General features: G+C 36.8%; 1 protein-coding gene across 1 annotated transcript in view; it reads left to right on the top strand.

The window, feature by feature from the left end:
• Nucleotides 1–21,740, top strand: part of LOC121417165 (complement C3-like) — a 110,779-nt gene that overhangs the window by 27,099 nt on the left and 61,940 nt on the right. Inside the window, exons 12-15 of the mRNA XM_041610757.1 lie at nt 1,052–1,129; nt 2,565–2,762; nt 4,740–4,910; nt 7,558–7,632. Of these exons, the coding sequence (XP_041466691.1) occupies nt 1,052–1,129; nt 2,565–2,762; nt 4,740–4,910; nt 7,558–7,632 (522 nt within the window). The remainder of the gene's footprint in view (nt 1–1,051; nt 1,130–2,564; nt 2,763–4,739; nt 4,911–7,557; nt 7,633–21,740) is intronic.

Here is a 21,740-nt window from a genome sequence, read left to right as displayed (position 1 = left end):
CTGTCTGAGTTTCATGTCACATGACCAAGGTCAAAGGTCATTTAGGGTCAATGAACTTAGACCATGTTGGGGGAATCAACATCAAAATCTTAACCTAAGGTTAAGTTTTTGAAATGTCATCATAACTTAGAAAATATATGGACCTAGTTCATGAAACATAGACACAAGGTTAATCAAGTATTACTGAATATCTTGCCTGAGTTTCACGTCATATGATTAAGGTCAAAGGTCATTAAGGGCCAATGAACTTTATAATTACCATCATAACTTTGACATTTTATGGATTTGATTCATGAAACTTGGACATCATAGTAATCAAGTATCACTGAACATCCTGTGCAAGTTTCAGGTCACATGATTAAGGTCAAATGTCATTTAGAGTCAATGAACTTTGGCCAAATTGGGGGTATTTGTTGAATTACCTTCATAACTTTGAAGTTATATTGGGCTAGTTCATTAAAGTTGGACATAAGAGTAATCAAGTATCACTGAACATCCTGTGTGCATTTCAGGTCACATGACCAAGGTCAAAGGTCAATGAACTTTCATTGGCCGAATTGGGGCTATCTGTTGAATTACCATCACAACTTTGAAAGTTTATGGATCTGATTCATGAAACTTGGACATAAGAGTAATCAAGTATCACTGAACATCCTGTGCGAGTTTCAGGTCACATGATCAAGGTCAAAGGTCATGTAAGGTCAATGAACTTTTGCCATGTTTGGGGTATTTGTGGAATTCCCATCATATCTCTATATTGGTCTAGTTCATAAAACATGGAAATAAGAGTAACCAAGTATCACTGAACATCTTGTGCGAGTTATAGTAGTTTTCAAAATCAGCACTGCTGCTATATTGAATCGCGTGATGCAGGTGAGACCGCCAGAGGCATTCCACTTGTTTGTTGTTTTTTATTGAACTTTTGCAGTTATAAATAGCATAAAGTAAATCAATGTAGATTCCCCACAGGCAGGATGCATGGTTGCAGTGAGCAAGTGCCTTTATGTTTTTTCGTGACATGTTCTGATCATTTTTTTCCTTGGTGATTTAGGTTGGTATCAATACTCAATTCCTGATCCAGAGGGTCGGTTCATCAGGAGTGCCTCCAAACACAAATCTTCATTACTTGGTAAGTTACTTTATTCAGTTCCTTTTCATTTTTTTCCATAAAAAAAAAACAGGAAGTAACTTAGAAGAACAAAGTCTTACAGAATGCTGCGCTCAAAATATAAACAATAAAAGCAACTCCCCCCAAAAAATTGAAAAGGGTGCATATTTCAAGTAAATGATACAAACAAGCTATACAACAGAGGTTTTTCTAAAAGGGGGAGGGGATATTTTCCCAAGGAAAGATTTGACAATAAAAAAAAGTAAATCTAGGCCTATCTACATTTCATCCACAAATGAAATTGACAAGCAACAAAAAAATTGTCCTCACTCTCAAAAAAGGTGCACACTTGTGTTTTAATGACATTTTTACATTACAAATTTTAATTGTGCCTTTCAAAAGGATCCCCCGTGGAGCTGCCAGTGATATACAAATAAGATAAATTGAAAACATAACATATCATACAACTAGATATATTTATATCACGCAAATACAGCTTTGGCAACTCTTTTCATTTAAATATTGTGTGACAGAAATGGATAAAGAGAACAAAGGTAGGCGTAGCTTAAATCAAGGTTCCCCAGAGCTATCTACCCTTTTGGAAATATATATTTGGGATGGAGAGGTTTTCCTATGTGTAATCAATAATAATAATAAGAGATTATTGGACTAAATTACATAAAATTACATCCACATGTAGAAAAGTAATAGCATTTTACATGTACATGTGTGAAGATGTAAATATTATGATGATGTAATTTTAATATTTTACCAATCTAGAGTGCCATTAACATTTTTTTTGTGGGAAATGCTGTATTATATACCGGTATATATTTCTCTCTGTATTGTCCTTGGTAATTATTTGGGAGATTCTTACGATCTATTAAAGTATCTTGTATATTGATTTTTTACTATGGTTTATATTTTGATGTATAGTGACTTCCTGCTGAAATGATGTCATTAACATTTTTTTATGTATGAACGTGGAAATGAAAGTCCGAAGCTATATTATGATTAATATTGGCATTGCAACGTGCTGGGCCATTCCTATGAAACTTCCAAAAGACATCCGCAATATTTCTTGTCTTACTACCTTCAGAAATTTACTAAAAACAAGTTTTCTAGTACATGCTACTCTTTTCTTTCTTTGATAAATTTTTATTCTTTACTGCACCATATTTTCACTGTTATTATTATTATTATGAATATTGTTATCATTGTTATGCATATAATTATTAGCATTACTATTATCATTGTTATGAATGTTATTATGAATATTTTTATTATCATTATTGTGAACACTGTTATTATTATTGTTATTATAATAATTGTTATCATTATTATTATTATTATTATGAATATTATTAATGTCATTATTATCATTATTATGAATATTATTAATATTATTATCACCATCATTGTTATTATTGCTATTATTATTATTTTACCTGAACAGTGCATTACAGGGGGAAGGATTGTCGAAAGCAATTTTCAACCAGGCATGCCTGATGTAGGCACATCCATCAATATAGTGATCACGTCCAACATGGCGCCACAAATGAGATTAATCGTCTACTACATGACTGCCACCGGCAGAGTCATCGCCGACTCCCTTCGACTTGGTGTAGAAGAAAAGTGCAGGCAAGATCCTCCGGTGAGTACGTACCCTAGATGAATTTGCTTTCGCTCCTTGAAAGCATATCTACCTTGTCCCCCTCGTCTTGTAGTCAGATGGATGTTGATTCAAATCCCTGCCAAAAACCAGTCGAGGTTTTCAATCAGGTGCGCGTTCCATAGAGTTACAACTGGGCTCCGTCTTACAAAGACTTACGATTCATCCGATCAATCTCAAGTATATGGAAATCCAACAATGTCATAATTTTTTTTAGCAAATTTGCACAGTGTCCTTTGAAAACAAAGAGAATCATACTGAATGGTCAAGAAAACAGTGAATGTATGAATATACATCATTCTATAAAATATTTTGAACAAACATGTAATTTTAGATGTTGACGTTGCTGGCTTTCCATAGTTGCAATCGATATGATCAATCATAACTCTTTGAAAAATGGGGCCCTGTTGTAACTTTGCCATTATGGCAAATACCATGGCAACAGGGCTCAGAAGCCACCAAAATCAAGGTTACCATGGAAGTTTCTGTAATGGCAAAGTTACAACGGTTGTAATTCTTTATGAAATGCGCCCCTGCAGTCAGTAGACAAACCTGAGGCTTGTCTCACAAAGAGTTGTGTTATTAAATGCAACTGAAAAAGATCCAAGCTCAAGTTCACTATATGCACGTTTCATTGGTCAAAAATCAAGTTGCATTTGATTCGTGTTTGATCGCAACCCTTTGTGCGTCAGGACCCTGCTCGAGGATTCTTCCCTCTCTAACCGATTTACCCATTGCCTACTCTAACCGGATGAACTTTGTACAAAGCCAATGGGAATTGAATTGATTCAAACCAGTCAAAAGGACACTTTTATTTCTCAAACAAAATCATAGGCTGGATTACTTCCTGACATTCGTTTATCTATATCTATTCACTCACTGCAATATTACAATGTATTTTTCATAAACTAACTTGATTTTATTGTCATTTGATTGACTCTATACACACGTATATTTGTAGCTATTTGCATTCTTATTAATATTCACAAGTCACATGAGAAAAATTCAACTTTTTGCACTGAAACCAACTTTTTAAAAAATGAATCTTAACAAAACACAACTTCCAAAGATCACACTTACAGATCAAATTTTGACATGATGAATTTTCAGATCTAAAGGTAAAAAAGTGCAGTTTAAGCCACTTTTTTCACACATTGTAACTGTTTTTTACAGGGATATATTTACGTACAAAAGACACGTCAGGATGGTGGATCTAAGGAGTATTTTACACATGTTTTGCACTATTTTTCTCCTCTGAAATGCTATGGGAGTATTTGGTACATCTTCTGATCGCGTGATTCTGATCGGAAAAATTCTGTATGCAAAAATAACAGCTTATACAGTATCCTGGGGGCGGGATGTTTGGCAAAGATTGATGTATGACTCAGAGTCGCACTTACATATGTAAATACCAAGGTCTGTGTGTTAGAAAAAGCATGACCGCATTAGTCAGATGATGCTAAGAGGACACACTTCTGCATATTGATCAATAAGATTACGCGTTACATACGCATTGGTAGTTAAGTGCGACTCCAAGTCATACTTAGCTCTATGTGAACGAGTAAAATTTTTCTGGGCTGGACCTTGCCTATAATACTGAAAATTCAATTTGTCTTTAAGCCAAATTATGTCTTATTATTTATATTTTTGATTCCCTTTGTAGCTATCTTTGAGAGTGCTTCTAGAGCGACCTCCTCTAATGCTTTCACTTTCAGCCAAAATGTATCTTGTCCGTTATTTATAATTTTGATTCACTCTGTAGCTCTCATTGAGAATACTTCATAAGCTACCTCCTATGATACTTTCACTTTTAGCCAAGGTACATCTTGTTTGTTGTTTAGATTTTTATTCCCTTTGTAGCTAACATTGAGAATACTCCCTGAGCTACTTCCTCTAATACTTTCACTTTTAGAATAAGTATTTCTTGTTTGTTATTTATATTTTGTATTCACTTTGTAGCTCTCATTGAGAATACTACCTGAGCCACCCCCACCTCTACTTCCTAGCTATGACCCACATTCCACGATTGAAGTTGAAATCAAGGCACCAAACGATTCCTCCATCGGTCTGCTAGCTGTCGATAAGGCTGTCTATCTGCTGAGAGATAAGGATAGAATGAACAATCGAAAGGTAAGTCAGTCGGTAAGAGGGCGAATCCAGGATTTTCCAAAAGGGGGGCAAATTTTTTGGAGGAAAATTTTGGTTTTCAGCCACAAATTAAGGATATTTCATACCCGAAAAAATTTGACAAGCAAAAAAAAATTAAAAAGATTTAATAAAATGAGTTCTTCAATTTCAACAGAGGGGGCACACCTCTGTTTTAATGGCATTTTTACATTACAAATTTTAATTTTGCTTCTCAAACGGGGGCACGTGCCCCCTGTGCCCCCTGGATCCGCGCCTGGTCGGTAGTTGGTAGTTGCCATAATAGCAAAGCTACAACAGTTGCAAGTCCTTTATGAAATGGGCCCCAGTAATTATTACGGAAAAATGAGAAAAAATACCGATGGTTTCATGCAAAATACTGATTTTTAAAGTTTCATTTTATGTGTTGTCCTATGGTATTTCTGTGAAAGTACTGATTTTCTTACCAAAATACTGATTTTCAGCATTTACAATACTGAAATATATGATCTTGATCAGGTGACCCCTACAGAGAGTTACGAAGTAGTACTGGTTTTCAGAAATTATTACGGAAAAATGAGAAAGGATACCGATGGTTTCATGCAAATTACTGATTTTTAAAGTTTCAGTTTATGAGGGGAGGCTGAATCAGCCCCCTCCCCCGTCTTAAGATTAAATACCGGACTACGGGGGTGGCTAGATTCACCTTACAGACATCACCCTCATCCCTTCACGTTACTGTGTTCATCAGTGCATCTTCCTCCCTCAATCCACCCTCCTACCCTCCACCACCACTTGGTTCCTCCAGGGGAGCGTTTCATCAATATTTTCATCCGACAAGTTGTCAGATCTGACATCTTTCCATGATTTTGATTGGCTGAGAGGCACTGTTCCTACGGTAACTGTCGGATAAAATGTGACTTGTCGGATAAAACGTCCAACAAGTCCTTTCATGAAATGCCCCCCAGGTTTCCTTGGGTCGCCTGAAAGGTTTTTCTTTACGTTGGCCAGAGTAGCTATGATTTTAAGAACAGGGGCCTTGTTTCATTTAACTTTTTATAATAACAAAAATTACAATCACAGTTAAAAAGGTACTGATATCCTTCATCTGATTGGCTTATAGTAGATTTGTTATAGAAATTGTGTATTCGTTTGCTATAACAAATCTTTATGAAAAGGGAGCTTGAGACTGAAACTGTCAGTGTCTTAACAGTACATGTATATTGCAGATTTGCCTGCAATCTCTTCATATACTTTATATTTGTTATATCCTTCGTCTACATCGATCGTGCACTAATATTTTGGTCTAATTGGTATACAGCCTTTTTTCAATTTTGCTTGATTTCCAGTTGGCTATCACCATTTATTGCAATACATGTATCTACTTTATGTAGCCCGGGCCCCCCCTCGACATTTTTTGTGATAATGTCTAAATGCAAAAAAATTATACGCTGAAATTTCATGACTTTTTTTCTTTCACATCTCCCGCACATTTTGAGACCCTGTTTGCGAAAATCGAGGGTACACTTGCGGAGATATAGCACATATTCGTGACCAATGTCACCAAAAATGGCAATTTCCATTGACTTTTGTGTTTACAATGTATGGGTTTTACAAGAAGTGTTGTCAGATGAATTTTTTTTCTGTTTTTCCTCACATAACTTTCTTTTGGACTATCGCCAACTATTCTAGATTTAAAAAAACAATAAAAACATAGAGATTTCAAAACAAAGAAATACATAACAATTTGAAACACGGAAGGAAACAAGAATATTATCGAGAAAAATTAGCATATGCGCATACTTAATTACTATTGTAATCTAATATTTATACAATTTCAATACAGTTGAGTGAGCTGTCTTTTAGATTACATTACTGGCTACTAACATGCTTGATTCCATTGCATTTTCTCAAAAAATGGGGGGAAAACTACAAAAAAATGAAAATTCCTTGAAAAAAATTGAATATTTGCATATTTAATTAGATAAATAAAAAATGATACTAAATATCACAAATTTGACAACGCATTCTTGTAAAATACATAATGAGACACCCACACACCAAATTTGGTCGCAATCGGTCGATAAACGGTCGAGATTTGATTTAATTAATTTTCGTTTGATAATTAAAACTTTACAAGTTGAAAAAGTGGAAAATTGACAAACTGGGCTAATAGCTAGAAATAGACTTAGTGGGTTAAGGCTAAGAGAAGACTTAGACCAAAATGAGAGACCAAATTGTCGCACGCACCACGAACCGTCCTCTCTGGGCACTTTGATGCGAAAGTTTGTTTTGCAGGGAACATATTTTAAAAAAAGTTTTTTTTAAACCAGCAATAAGTTCATCTACAAGGAGAGCAAATTATTTACCGGTGTCTTTGTTTGATAGTTCAGGTTCCAAAGTTTTATCCCGTATCTTTACATTTACGCCACAGTGGGCATCGTAACAGAGAGGACGGTTCGTGGTGCGTGCGACGAAATGGGTCAAGCCCTGTTACATTAACGCATAATGCCTCAGTCAACGCACAATGTCATAGGTCGCATGACGCATGACGTCGCAAGACTTAACACATGATGTCGCAGTATATCTTGGTCTGAAATTCCCCAGTTAAATCATGATTATGATGTATGTTGTTGTTGTTGTTGTTTTTCAGATGTATAATAGGATGAAGAGCTATGACACCGGCTGTGGACCAGGAGGGGGATTCGATACTTCTCAAATTTTTAAGGTAAAATAAGAGTGACAAGTTATAAACCACAGTACACATTTTCACAGTCCACACTTGTTGCTTTTTGTCTCGCCCACCAGAGGTGAAGGCGAGACTTAGGGATTCAAATGTCGTCCGTCCGTCACAAACCTGTAATGACACATAACTCCACAACCATAAGTCGCTTTTCAACCAAACTTAGATGGGAGATGGACTTTGGAGACCTGCATGTTATGCTGCAGTCTGAGGTCATACGGTAAGGTCAAAGGTCATTTTCAGGTCAATGTTAAAGTTTACATGCAAGACTCTTAACTCCGCAACCATAAGTCGCTTTGGAGGGCGCCCTTGATGTCTAGCTAAGTAGCAGGTTTTTTTATTGAGCTCCGTTTTTAACTTTGATTTTTCGACCAAAAGTTTATTTTCTGCATCGTGAGTCATGAAATTACTGAAGATGGGTAAAAGTGAAAGACTTAAGAGACAACGACAAGCAACTTCTGAGGAAAAATGTGACGTGGAATCGGGAAAAGCGAACAATTCTGACACGACTGCCACGCCCCGGGAAAAGGTACGTACTGCAAGTACGAACGTCGATACAGATACGATGTTACGTAACATTCTTGAGAAGGTGTCTGTGCTTGATGAGATCAAATCTGATATAAATACCATATCAGAGAGAATGAGCAGAATTGAAACTAAGTTTGAGAGGATGGATACAAGGATTCAGGATGTGGAAAATGCGACAGAGTTTATGGAAAATGAAATGAGGGAAATGAAGGAAGAAATCCAAAACATTCAAGCAACAAAAGCAATAAAACATATAAATGTTTAACCCTATCTAGGCCAGGGTATTTTGGGAGTTCATACGGCGGGGGGGGGGCTTCCAGACCCCCCCCTTGAGATATTGGTCGTCGACCGTGCAATCGCGACGAAAATTGGCACGCAGGTTGTCTAAGATATAATCTACAAAATTGTATAGTAATTTTTTTCATGCGAGTCGTTATTAGGTAATTATGCTAATTTATGCATAATTAGTATGCAAACCCTTATAAAAAAAATTGAATGGTATACCATTGACTACCATTTATCATACACCATTGATATACCATTGGAATACCATTCGCACAGCACCCACCATACACCAATGGTATACCATTCAAGCCTCAATGGTATACCATTCAAACTAATTTAAATAATTCGGACGTTACTATTACCATATTCATGAGCACCATTTACCATTCATATACCATTGATCAAACACCATTCACCATTGATCTACCATATGGCCACTATAGACAGGTTTACCATTGACCACCATTCACCATTCAGCCACCATTCACTGGCCTACCATTTACCATTCAGCCACCATTCACTAGACACCATTGGCCTACCAATTACCTTACACCATTCGCCTACCATTCAACATACACCATTCGTGTACCATTCACCATATACCATTCGTGTACCATTCACCATCCGCGTACCATTCATCGTGTACCATTCGCATACCATTCACTTTACACCATTCGCGTACCATTCACCGTACACCATTCGCCGTACACCATTCGCCGTACACCATTCGTGTACCATTCATCGCTCACCATACACCATTCAACTACCATTCGTCGTACACCATTCGCGTACCATTCACTGTACACCATTCGCGTACCATTCACCGTACACCATTCGCCGTACACCATTCGTGTACCATTCACCGCTCACCATACACCATTCAACTACCATTCGTCGTACACCACACACCGTTCACCATTGATTGACCATTCACTTTACACCATTCTACCATACACCGTATACCATTGACCTACCATTTACAGTACACCATTGGCCTACCATACACCATTGAACTACTATTCACCGTACACCATAGGCTTACCATACACCATTGGCTTACCATAAACTGTACACCATTGACCTACCATTAACCATACAACACTGTCATACACACTATACTATTAGTCAACCATTCAAATAACACCATTGGTCATACACTATAGACCACAAGTGTAAATTCAATGGTAGACCAATGTTTTACACTGAAAGGTAGACAGTAGAACAACGATGTGCAATGTATAGTAGGCCAATAAAGTACAGTGAATGGTAGACCAATGGTGAACAGCATATCTCTGGGGTTAATGGTAGGCTTAATAATGGAATAAGTATACACAAGAAAAAAAATGAAAACAGTTACTTATTTCAAGAACGTCAATAAAATGTTTTTACTATAAGAAGTTTAAGTACAGCATAAATGGCACAGAGTATTCACAAGTATAGACTTTATAATAAAGCACATAAGTTATTAATATATATGACTTAGCTACTCGTTGATATCTATACTCTGTCAATCTTGTTATCTAAAAATAAACATGCATCAAGACAGAGTTTGATTGAAAAACACAACAAATGAAACTAACATTTCCAAGAATAAACCTGTTCTCTCATATTGCTTTTTACATGGATTGGGTACTTGGCAAAACCACTGTTCTGCATACAAACCTGATACTTGTAATACAATAAACTTGATGTTAAATCTGTTGTGTGTAATTGCTTTCAACGACATTAATAAACATTTTTTACTAATAAGTTCAAGTACAAAAGAGTATTGACAGGTATGGCATAAAAGCACCATATTATGAATACATGTGACTGTGCGACTCCACAAGAGATCAATGATTGCACTCCACATAAATATTATGTTAATCTTCCTATAAACAAATTTACATGTAAGACAGAGTTTGGACAACAAACTAATGAACACCAAATTTCGAAGATTAAACTCAAAATGTGTGATAGCCTTCACATGGCCAAATGAATATAGGGTACCACACCTAGAAGAAATGAAATATCCCCAAAAGGGGGGAAAATAGTACCCCAAAAAGGGGGGAAAATAGTACCCCCAAATTGGTCTCTTTTTTCTTTTCACCTAAAAAGATATATCAATGGCATGTTTCTACATAGAATTGTTAAAAGGTATTACCCGCCTAAGTATCCAGAATCCCGGATAACTTTCCTGAAGAAACAGACGCGATGCGGTTTATTGATAAATTGCATCGCGCAAAATACGGTTTCTCATAACCATCTCTCTGAGAGGTGGTTATTGCCATGTTAATCCATTTAAATTTTATGTAAAAACATGGGGCAAAATAGCATACGTGTCTGGCTTAAGTGCGTGAACCAAGAAGTGCGATCTCACAGTATACATATATTCTGGCCGGTTTTTATCTCGCCAGCTGATCGCGAAACATGTGTACCTGTTACAATGAGTGAGATCTACCATGAATTTTGAAAATTTTCCTAACGAGATGCAATTTTTGACATACCAAAATGCAATGTGAGGTTATAGGTTGAATTTTCTGATTTTCCGATTTCCGCCGTATTTGCGACGCGAAATGCAAGTTAATCAGATTATTCAGTCTGTAGAAACAGGTTGGTTTAAGAACGATAAGGTTATTCGAGTCCGGAAAAGATAAACTGTTTTTAATGATTTACTGTAGAAACACGCCAAAAGTTTATCATAAATACAATAATGATACATTAAGAAATAAATAATATATCACACATAGAAAAAAATATAATGAAAATAGGGAACGAAAATTATTCAATTTGGAACACTAAAAAACAGAAGAAAAATAGAGACCTTTTTTTGCAAAATATATAGAAAATAATATATACAAGATACCCACTTATTTCTTTCTGTCTATTTTTGTTGTGTTAAATCAGATGAATAACTCAACTATGTGTGAGAAATAATATGATTATTGTCTTACACAGTAAATCAGTAGTCAATCGTAATATTTTACAACCGAGCTTGGACAAAATTTAAATTCATATAATACAAAAAATATATAAATTGTGATCTTGTATATTCATGAGGACTTGCAGAGAACAGTTTTACCAAAAAATAACAACTTTAATTCGTCAAAACTTTGTTAATCCTCAACAAATTTTGATGAAATTTTCAGTGTTTTTTGTTGTCTGATGTACACTTTGAATTATATCACAAAGCTTTCAGTCTCGAGTACCTCTAGCCCTTCAATCAAATTGGTTGGACGACCGGTTACATTTTACATATAACATAGTTATAAGGAGAATGAAGGGGACCATAGAAAGAAAGCATGAGAAAAGGGGAGATTTTGGTAGGGAGAGAATGAATCAGAAAAGGATCATGCTGAAAATTTCATTAAAATCTGATAATAACAAAGTTATTGAATTTGAACAACATTTTGGTAAAGAATTAACCCAATGTACACATGATCGTCAGGAATATTTGTTAGGCTTATTCTATAAAATGAAATAATTATTTCATATTTTCATACATGTGTGTATGATATGTCCCAAGTATCATATCATTATTTCCAGCAATGCATATCTTCACATTAAAGGTCAAGTCCATCACAGAAAAGGTTGTTTTGAATCAAAAGAGAAAATCAGGCAAGCATCATGCAAAATATTTCATCTAAATCGGATGCAAAATAAGAAAGTTATGACATTTTGAAATTTCGCCTATTTTTCACAAAATAGTTATATACACAATTTACCCACATGCATATGAGAGAATCGATGATGTCCCTCACTTTTTGTTTTGGTTTTTATTGTTTGAATTGTACAATATTTCAATTTTTACAGATTTGACAATAAAAAAATCAAAATAAAACTTTATATCATAGGACAATGAGGAGAAAATTATAATATTTCATATTTAAAAAACAAAGAAAAGTGAATGAGTGATGTCATCAGTTCCCTCATTTCCATACCGACCTGGATGTGCATGTAACTATTAAGTGAAATTGAGCGAAACTTTAAAATGTCATACCTTTCTTATTTTTCATCCGATTTTTATGTTTGATTTTTCTCTTTTAATCAAATCAACTTTTTTGTTAGGGTGGACATGTCTTTGAAATAAATTTTCACTCCATTTTTTATAGTTCTCGGAGGGCAAAATGTAAATTAGCGCGACTTCTTGTAATAAAATACAAGTGGGGATATGACATCAGCTGGTTAGTGGTTCTGACTCTCACCTTCCAAACAGAGGGTCGTGAATTTGAGTCCTAGCCATGGTGTGTTTTCCTTCAGCCCGAAATTCATCCACACTGTGCATCACTAGACCCAGATGAAGTGAATGGGTACCCGGCAGGATTAATTCCTTGAAGCTGTAATAAGAAATATTGGATGATAACAATGCAAAGGACAGTATATTAGCTAAGGGTTCAAAATATGAATGCTTCTCGTGTATAAGCTTTCTTTAGAAGTTCATTTTTTTTTATATATCGAGAAATTTGCAGTATACTCTACCATTCAATTGAATGATACCAATTAACAAATATCAACAAAACATTTGGTAAAATATGATAAATAAATTTATGTTTAACCATAGATGGGTAGACAATAACCTATCTAATGGGAGGTTGCCCCAATGATGAAAAATACCACAACAAATGAATACCTGGGGACAAAGTGTCCACCCTTCCCCCCTCAGCCAACATACTGATTTTTTTTTCTGGGGGGGTTGTCAGAAAAGACGTGTGCTCCTCTAAATAGGGATGACATTTGTCCTTTCTCAGGATTTTTTACCATTCCTGACAAGGTTTTTTTTCAGCTATGCCACTGCAGGAATACAATCTGTTTTATCTCATGAAGCTTTGCAATTTTTTCTACTGAAGAAAATTTTTACACACCTACCTTTCATAAACTCCAACTGTTTCTTGTACACGGCACGTTTTCTGTGTTCAACACCCGTCGTGTCATTCCCAGATAAGGCTGGACCATATACCTTATCATCCAGTGTATCCGTCGTCCAAACTTTGAAAATGAAATAAAATCAATTTGAGTGTTGTAAAATCTGCATGTATGTGCAGATAAAAACAAAAATAGAATACTAATATAGTAATAGAAAAAGAATGATCTTAGAACTTTAATGTTAAAGATATTTTTCATGGATCTCTGATTACCAGCCCAGAATTCAGGATAAAGATAAGGAAATGTGATAGTATTCAGCGTAGTTCAGACAAGGCTGTATTATAACTGTGCATGCTTTATACTAGTAAAAGCTAGGTCATCTGAAATCAAATTTCTATAGCAGCAATTTTCAAGAGGGTAATCGATGACATAAATTCCATTTTTCTGGTATTGACAATCGCAGAAGCAGATCCAAGAGGGCACATTTGACCTGTACCCCACCTTGAGAGCAATAGTCGATGCGTTTGATAAAAATGTGGCTTTCTTACACAAGTGTTCCCCCCCCCTTCGAAAGTTACAGCAAATATTTATATTAAAAATATGTCTCATACAAGAGGATCTCTTTTTTGGTTTGCTTGTTATTTAAAGTTTCCTTGGGAAAATGTGCCCCACTACCCCCTTTGAGAAATCATGGATCTGTTCATGGACAATCATATGCCAGTGGATGAACTCCAGACGTTTTTAGGCAAGTTTTGATCAGTAAATAAATAAAAACAGATAAAATGTGATCACAGGACAAACTTAACTTTAAAAAAGGATAAAATTTACTTTAAAAAATTGATATGCCTAGCCCCATGAAAGGATCTAAGAATACCCTCCCGCACTAATGCAGTTTCACACCAGCCAACTCACAGTGAACAATTGTGTACAACGGATAGCGGAGCGTGAACGTAGTGGTCGTGTACATTTTTGCTTATTACATGACGTCATCCAGCCACTGCCGAGAACCAATTTATGAATGAAAATATAGTAAGCATGCGCAGTGCAAGCCTTTTGTTTCCCCACACAGAATTCCACCAAAACAAGTGTGCAATTCTCTATCACCTCGTACCAAAATCGACCTAGAATTTCAATTTTCCTATATTTTATATGAATTATGAAAGGTATTCTCGGAGGATCTATTTTCTCATCGATACCGCACAGGTAAGCGAATTTTGAATACTTCTTGCTTTTCCATCAAAATTTTACGAATTAGCGTCTATATGACATCGTGTTCCTTGGAATTTGTAGTCTATCGCAACGTGCACAAAGTCAATTGGCTTCCGGGTTTCGGAGCGTCGCGTGAATATGCATGAAATTGCAGAGTTTCGATAATTTTCGATCGATACCAGAGCGATCCGATCACGAACCAAGACCATTTAATGCGTACACAACATGACCGGATATCGTTATCGCTATTTCCGCACGCAGTCCAAAGGAATTATTTTTGGGACCACGTGGTCATGACGTGATCTGCGCGATTGACCAATCAGTGGTCTTTGAATCGCTGTGCGGAGACGATCTATCCGTTGTACACAGTCTATGGACAATTGTTTGTTGTGCATGCAACTTCGAGCAAAACTCCCCACCAGAGTTGTCTACACACATTTTGAGATCAATATGCCCACCACTTCAAAATATTGCGGATCGCTTGGATTCGCAGTCATGTTGATATGGACCGAAGTTATGCGATCAAAAGATTCGCATGCGGCATGCTGGCAGTTTGTTCGCCACATGTTAGCATGATTTGGTTGCTAACTTCAGTCCATATATATATATTAAGGCGAATCCCAGCGATCCGCGAAGTGATGTCTACGGATTAGATCAACGACGTTGAGATCAAGACTAAATACAGCCGTTCCCAATATTTTGAAAAGCGGTGGGTATATTAACATAGAAATGTGACTGAGAGACCTGTCATGACATTTGGGAACAAGTTTTGGTGATGATGTATGCTGGTAATCGGCCGGTGCAAAACTGCATTAGCGCCAGTTTTCTCTACATAATTATTGCAGCCTCTGTAGAAGAATTGAATAGGAATCGTTTGTCACTCCGTCCAGTCACAGTTCCACACACAAAGTTCACATTTTACCATTGAAATAGTATGTGCAACACAGCGACAAATTGTGTACAACGGATAGCGGAGCGTGAACGTAGCGGTCGTGTACATTTTTGCTTATTACATGACGTCATCCAGCCACTGCCGAGAACCAATTTATGAATGAAAATATAGTAAGCATGCGCAGTGCAAGCCTTTTATTTCCCCACACAGAATTTCACCAAAACAAGTGTGCAATTCTCTATCCCCTCGTACCAAAATCGACCTAGAATTTCACTTTCACGTATTTTATATGAATTATGAAAGGTATTCCTCGGAGGATCTATTTTCTCACCGATACCGCACAGTTAAGAGAATTTCGATTACTTTTTGCTTTTCCGTCAAAATCTTACAAATTAGCGTCTATATGTCATCGTGTTCGTTGGAATTTATAGAGTCTATCGCAACGTGCACAAAGTCAATTGGGTTTCGGAGCGTCGCATGAATATGCATGAAATTGCAGAGTTTCGATAATTTTCGATCGATACCAGAGCGATCCGATCACGAACCAAGACCATTTACCGCGTACACAACATGACCGGATATCGTTATCGCTATTTCCGCACGCAGTCCGAAGGAATTATTTTAGGGACCACGTGGTCATGACGTGATCTGCGCGATTGACCAATCAGTGGTCTTTGAATCGCTGTGCGGAGACGATCTATCCGTTGTACACAGTCTATGGACAATTGTTTGTTGTGCATGCAACTTCGAGCAAAACTCCCCACCAGAGTTGTCTACACACATTTTGAGATCAATATTCAATATGCCCACCACTTCAAAATATTGCGGATCGCTTGGATTCGCCGTCATGTTGATATGGACCGAAGTTATGCGATCAAAAGATTCGCATGCGGCATGCTGGCAGTTTGTTCGCCACATGTTAGCATGATTTGGTTGCTAACTTCAGTCCATATATATATATTATTAAGGCGAATCCCAGCGATCCGCGAAGTGATGTCTACTGATTAGATCAAAAGATTTGCATGCGGCATGCTGGCAGTTTGTTCGCCACATGTTAGCATGATTTGGTTGCTAACTTCAGTCCATATATATATATTAAGGCGAATCCCAGCGATCCGCGAAGTGATGTCTACGGATTAGATCAACGACGTCGAGATCAAGACTAAATACAGCCGTTCCCAATATTTTGAAAAGCGGTGGGTATATTAACATAGAAATGTGACTGAGAGACCTGTCATGACATTTGGGAACAAGTTTTGGTGATGAGGTATGCTGGTAATCGGCCGGTGCAAAACTGCATTAGCGCCAGTTTTCTCTGCATAATTATTGCAGCCTCTGTAGAAAAATTGAATAGGAATCGTTTGTCACTCCGTCCAGTCACAGTTCCACACACAAAGTTCACATTTTACCATTGAAATAGTATGTGCAACACAGCGACAAATTGTGTACAACGGATAGCGGAGCGTGAACGTAGCGGTCGTGTACATTTTTGCTTATTACATGACGTCATCCAGCCACTGCCGAGAACCAATTTATGAATGAAAATATAGTAAGCATGCGCAGTGCAAGCCTTTTGTTTCCCCACACAGAATTCCACCAAAACAAGTGTGCAATTCTCTATCACCTCGTACCAAAATCGACCTAGAATTTCAATTTTCCTATATTTTATATGAATTATGAAAGGTATTCTCGGAGGATCTATTTTCTCACCGATAACGCACAGGTAAGAGAATTTCGATTACTTTTTGCTTTTCCGTCAAAATCTTACAAATTAGCGTCTATATGTCATCGTGTTCGTTGGAATTTATAGAGTCTATCGCAACGTGCACAAAGTCAATTGGGTTTCGGAGCGTCGCATGAATATGCATGAAATTGCAGAGTTTCGATAATTTTTGATCGATACCAGAGCGATCCGATTACGAACCAAGACCATTTACCGCGTACACATCATGACCGGATATCGTTATCGCTATCGATACTTCCGCACGCAGTCCGAAGGAATTATTTTTCGGACCACGTGATCATGACGTGATCTGCGCGATTGACCAATCAGCGGTCTTAGAATCGCTGTGCGGAGACGATCTATCCGTTGTACACAGTCTATGGACAATTTGCCGTTGTGTGCAATGAGTGGTGTGTACAGTGTAGCTAAGTTATAGACCTAGCTGCGTAGCCTTTATCATTTTTTAAACTTTAGGACCCATGTTTCACCTCCATTTTATCTCATTTCAATACCAACATCTATCAACAACAACAACAACAAATTATAGGCCTAATTTCAAAGCAATCTTTGTCGGCAAGTTTTCAATTTCAGTGAATTAACGTGTGCAGTAACGGTCTATTTCACAATTAAAACTTTGACAGTCTTGACATTAGCATTAACAAATCATTCATTCATGAATTCAATGTAGGCCTATTCAGAGATGGTTTTTGTAAAACATTGACAATAAACATCAGGCAATATGAGCGAATTACTATTCACTGCTCGCCGAGCTAAACTCTGCCAATTCAAAGCATAAAAACCATAAGCACTCCCTATCGTCAAAGCCACGTCCCGGCCCGTAGAGCAGCGGCCAGCGCCAACGGGGCAGTGACGGTGGCAGTGCAGTGGTCGTGCATGTCGTGGCAGTACAACGACATCTAACATTTTGAGACAATTTGAGAAATAAATAAAAAAAAATTGTTATAGAACTTACTGTTTAGCCTTCTACAAATGACTTTGAAGTCGCTGTCCGAATCTGACCCGTGTTCCTTTAGTTTTTGATGAATTATCGACGGACTTATCAACAGCAAAACGGTAGTAGGCCTACCGGTAGATCGAGTTTTCTTTTTCAAATATTGCACTTGGCGGTTAGACGTTCGCGCGCGCGTGCGTGCGAGAACATTACGTATTTATAATAGAGCTACCTGGCAAGCAGCCAAGCGGCCCTGCTCGCCAACGCATATGGGGGGGATAAATTATGACCAAATCTGGGGGAGGGGACTTCTTCGCCAAGATAAATACACATCCCGATATGGGTGGGGGGGGGTGAATCAAACCCAAATCAGGGGCGTCTTCTTTTTCCTCTCGATTGGTTCTGGGTTGGAAACCATGATGGCGTGAGCTCAATTTTTGCCACTATTTCCCTTGGATCTTGGAATCTATGAAAAAAAGTTGATCCCTTCATTTTTTTTCCTTTTCTCTTTTCTTTTTTTATTTTCGTTGTTTTTTTTTCTTTTCTTCTTTGCCTTTTTCTTTTCTTGTTTTTTCCCTTTATATGTATATTTTTTACTCATTCCTCTTCCCTTTCAATTTGCTTTTGTTTTGATTGAAATTGAGATTTCATTCAGTATATTTCTTTTCTGTTACATTGTACTATACCCTGTATGGCGGCAGGGAATTTTGATAGGGGTGGGGGAGCAAGACAATATGGATAAATCATTTCAATCAAGTAATGACCGTCCTATAGAATAGCTCTCCTCTTTATGAACGCCGTCCGTGAGAAAGAATAATTAGGGCCTAAAAATAGAATTAGAATTTTGAAAATATCATTAATTGTAAAAAAAAAGAAAGGAATAATTCATGATTGGAAGCAGCTATAGTAGCGTACAAATGGGTTCGGAGCGGGCTTTGGACGTTGCAGACTGACCATATCAGGGTTTGCGGATGGGAATTTGATAGAGGTTGGGGGACCAAGACAACCAACAGTGAATTCATTTTGAGCAAAATATGGGCCGCGGGCATTGCAAGAAACTTTCAATCGAACGAAAATCAATTTCACACTCCAAAATCAATTGAAAGTCATACTTTTCATTGCAAACTTGCAACTGATTTATTGTTTCTTCCATCAAAAAATCCAAATTGATATGTTTTAGATAAAATTAATGTATATATAACCTGTAAATTTGTATCTTGGGATTAATTGCAAATATCTAAGTTTGGAACACTCCAGATATAGTTCTCTTCATAAAAAGCGGCCATAAATAAGCAAAATGATTATATATTAAATAGAATAAAACTTTGAAAATAAAAATATGAAGAATGTAGTTTAAAATAAAAACGAACAGTATACCGTACGATAGAGGAGCTACATTCATGCCGTTCATTAATTTTGACTACCAAGAAACAAAAAGCGAAAGGAAACAAAGGGAAAAAGAGAGGATGGTGATCAATGTACAATTTTCTATTTAGTACGATACGCATCTTCTTCATGCTCCCTATAAAACGTGCATGTTTGAATTTCAAGATTTTAATGGTAAATGATTACAGGGAACTTTCGGGAGCGGCTGTTAAATAATTTGTCCGTTGGTATTAAGGTACAATTAAAACCCTTTTTATCAAATAAGATTTCATTGACCGATTGATTTTGATTTTGATTTTGCACCCATTGCATCAGATTTAAATTTATAAGGTAATATGTACAATCGTAAAATATACAAATTTATAGTATAGTATGATAACCACTGACTGGATCAATTATATTTAAACACATATAGACCTTTTACTTAATAAGGACAAAGACAATTTAAAAGAATGCAAGAGACCATGTTTACCATCATGAGCGATTACACTTGATTAGGGGAAGCTGCTCGCATAAAAGTCTCGACTCAAAAATTTTATTAACTCTAAATACTTTTAAATCTTTGATATATTTTCTTTAAATCTTCGAAATTATGTTATTGGGTAATGCAATTAGGCACACACCACTAAGCCACTATGGCATTACAATTATCCAACAACTATCCAATTATTATACCACTAGGCACATACTACTAAGACACAATATTGGGCATATGGTATACCATTGATACCAATCATATCATTAGGCATATGCCACTGAGACTATTGTATACCACTGAGACTATTGTATACCACTGAGACACCATTGGGTGTATGGTATACTATTCATCATACCAATCATACCATTATAGAGGCACATACTACTAAGACACCATTGACTACCACTGAGACACCATTGTATACCACTGAGACACCATTGTATACCACTGAGACACCATTGGGTGTATGGTATACCATTCATCATACCATTATAGAGGCACATACTACTGAGACACCATTGACTACCACTGAGACACCATTGTATACCACTGAGACACCATTGGGTGTATGGTATACCATTCATCATTCCATTATAGAGGCACATACTACTGAGACACCATTGACTACCACTGAGACACCATTGTATACCACTGAGACACCATTGGGTGCATGGTATACCATTCATCATACCATTATAGAGGCACATACTACTGAGACACCATTGACTACCACTGAGACACCATTGTATACCACTGAGACACCATTGGGTGTATGGTATACCATTCATCATACCATTATAGAGGCACATACTACTGAGACACCATTGAATACCACTGAGACACCATTGTACACCACTGAGACACCATTGGGTGTATGGTATACCAGTCAAACCGTTAGAGGCACATACTACTGAGACAATATTGAATACCACTGAGACACCATTGGGTGTATGGTATACCATTCATCATACTAATCATACCATTACAGGCACATACTACTGATACACCATTGAATACCACTGAGACACCATTGTATACCACTGAGACACCATTGGGTGTATGGTATACTATTCATCATACCAATCATACCATTACAAGCACACACCACTGAGACACCATTGAATACCACTGAGACACCATTGGGTAAATGGTATACCATCCATCATACCAATCATACCATTACAAGCACATACCACTGAGACACCATTGAATACCACTGATACACCGTTGGGTGTATGGTATACCATTCATAATACTAATCATACCATTAGACACATACCACTGAGACACCATTGGGTATATGGTATACCATTTACCATTGAATAAACTACCAATTACCATTAAGAACTTACCATTGAAACACCACTTAAATACCATTCGCGTACCATTTACCATTCAGATCACCATTCAACTACCATTCGGCACCATTCAAATACCATTGGCGATTTTTATAAGGGAAATCATACTTTTTCTTTTAACTTCATAAATAAAGCTCCAAATGTTCTAATTTTTGCCATAGAAATCTTTGTGATGTTCTTAGCAAGTGTACATGAAAAATATTGTGATATCAGCTCATTTTCTTATGTATTATATTGTTTTTTTCAATTTTTTAAGTATTTCTTTGTTTTTGGGACCTTTTGTTTTTCATTGTTTTTTTCAATGAAATTCTTTGGGACTCTTCTAAGATCATAAACAGCATGAAAAAACATGTATTTAGGCAAGCAAGCATTTATGATTTTGGTTGAAAACACAATTTACATTGACTTTGTACCGGAAATCACGTTTTTGAGCAATATTT

The sequence above is a fragment of the Lytechinus variegatus genome, chromosome 6 (assembly GCF_018143015.1).
Source record: "Lytechinus variegatus isolate NC3 chromosome 6, Lvar_3.0, whole genome shotgun sequence".
NCBI classification, from domain to species: Eukaryota; Metazoa; Echinodermata; class Echinoidea; order Temnopleuroida; family Toxopneustidae; genus Lytechinus; species Lytechinus variegatus.
This window is presented reverse-complemented; position numbering and strand designations above follow the sequence as displayed.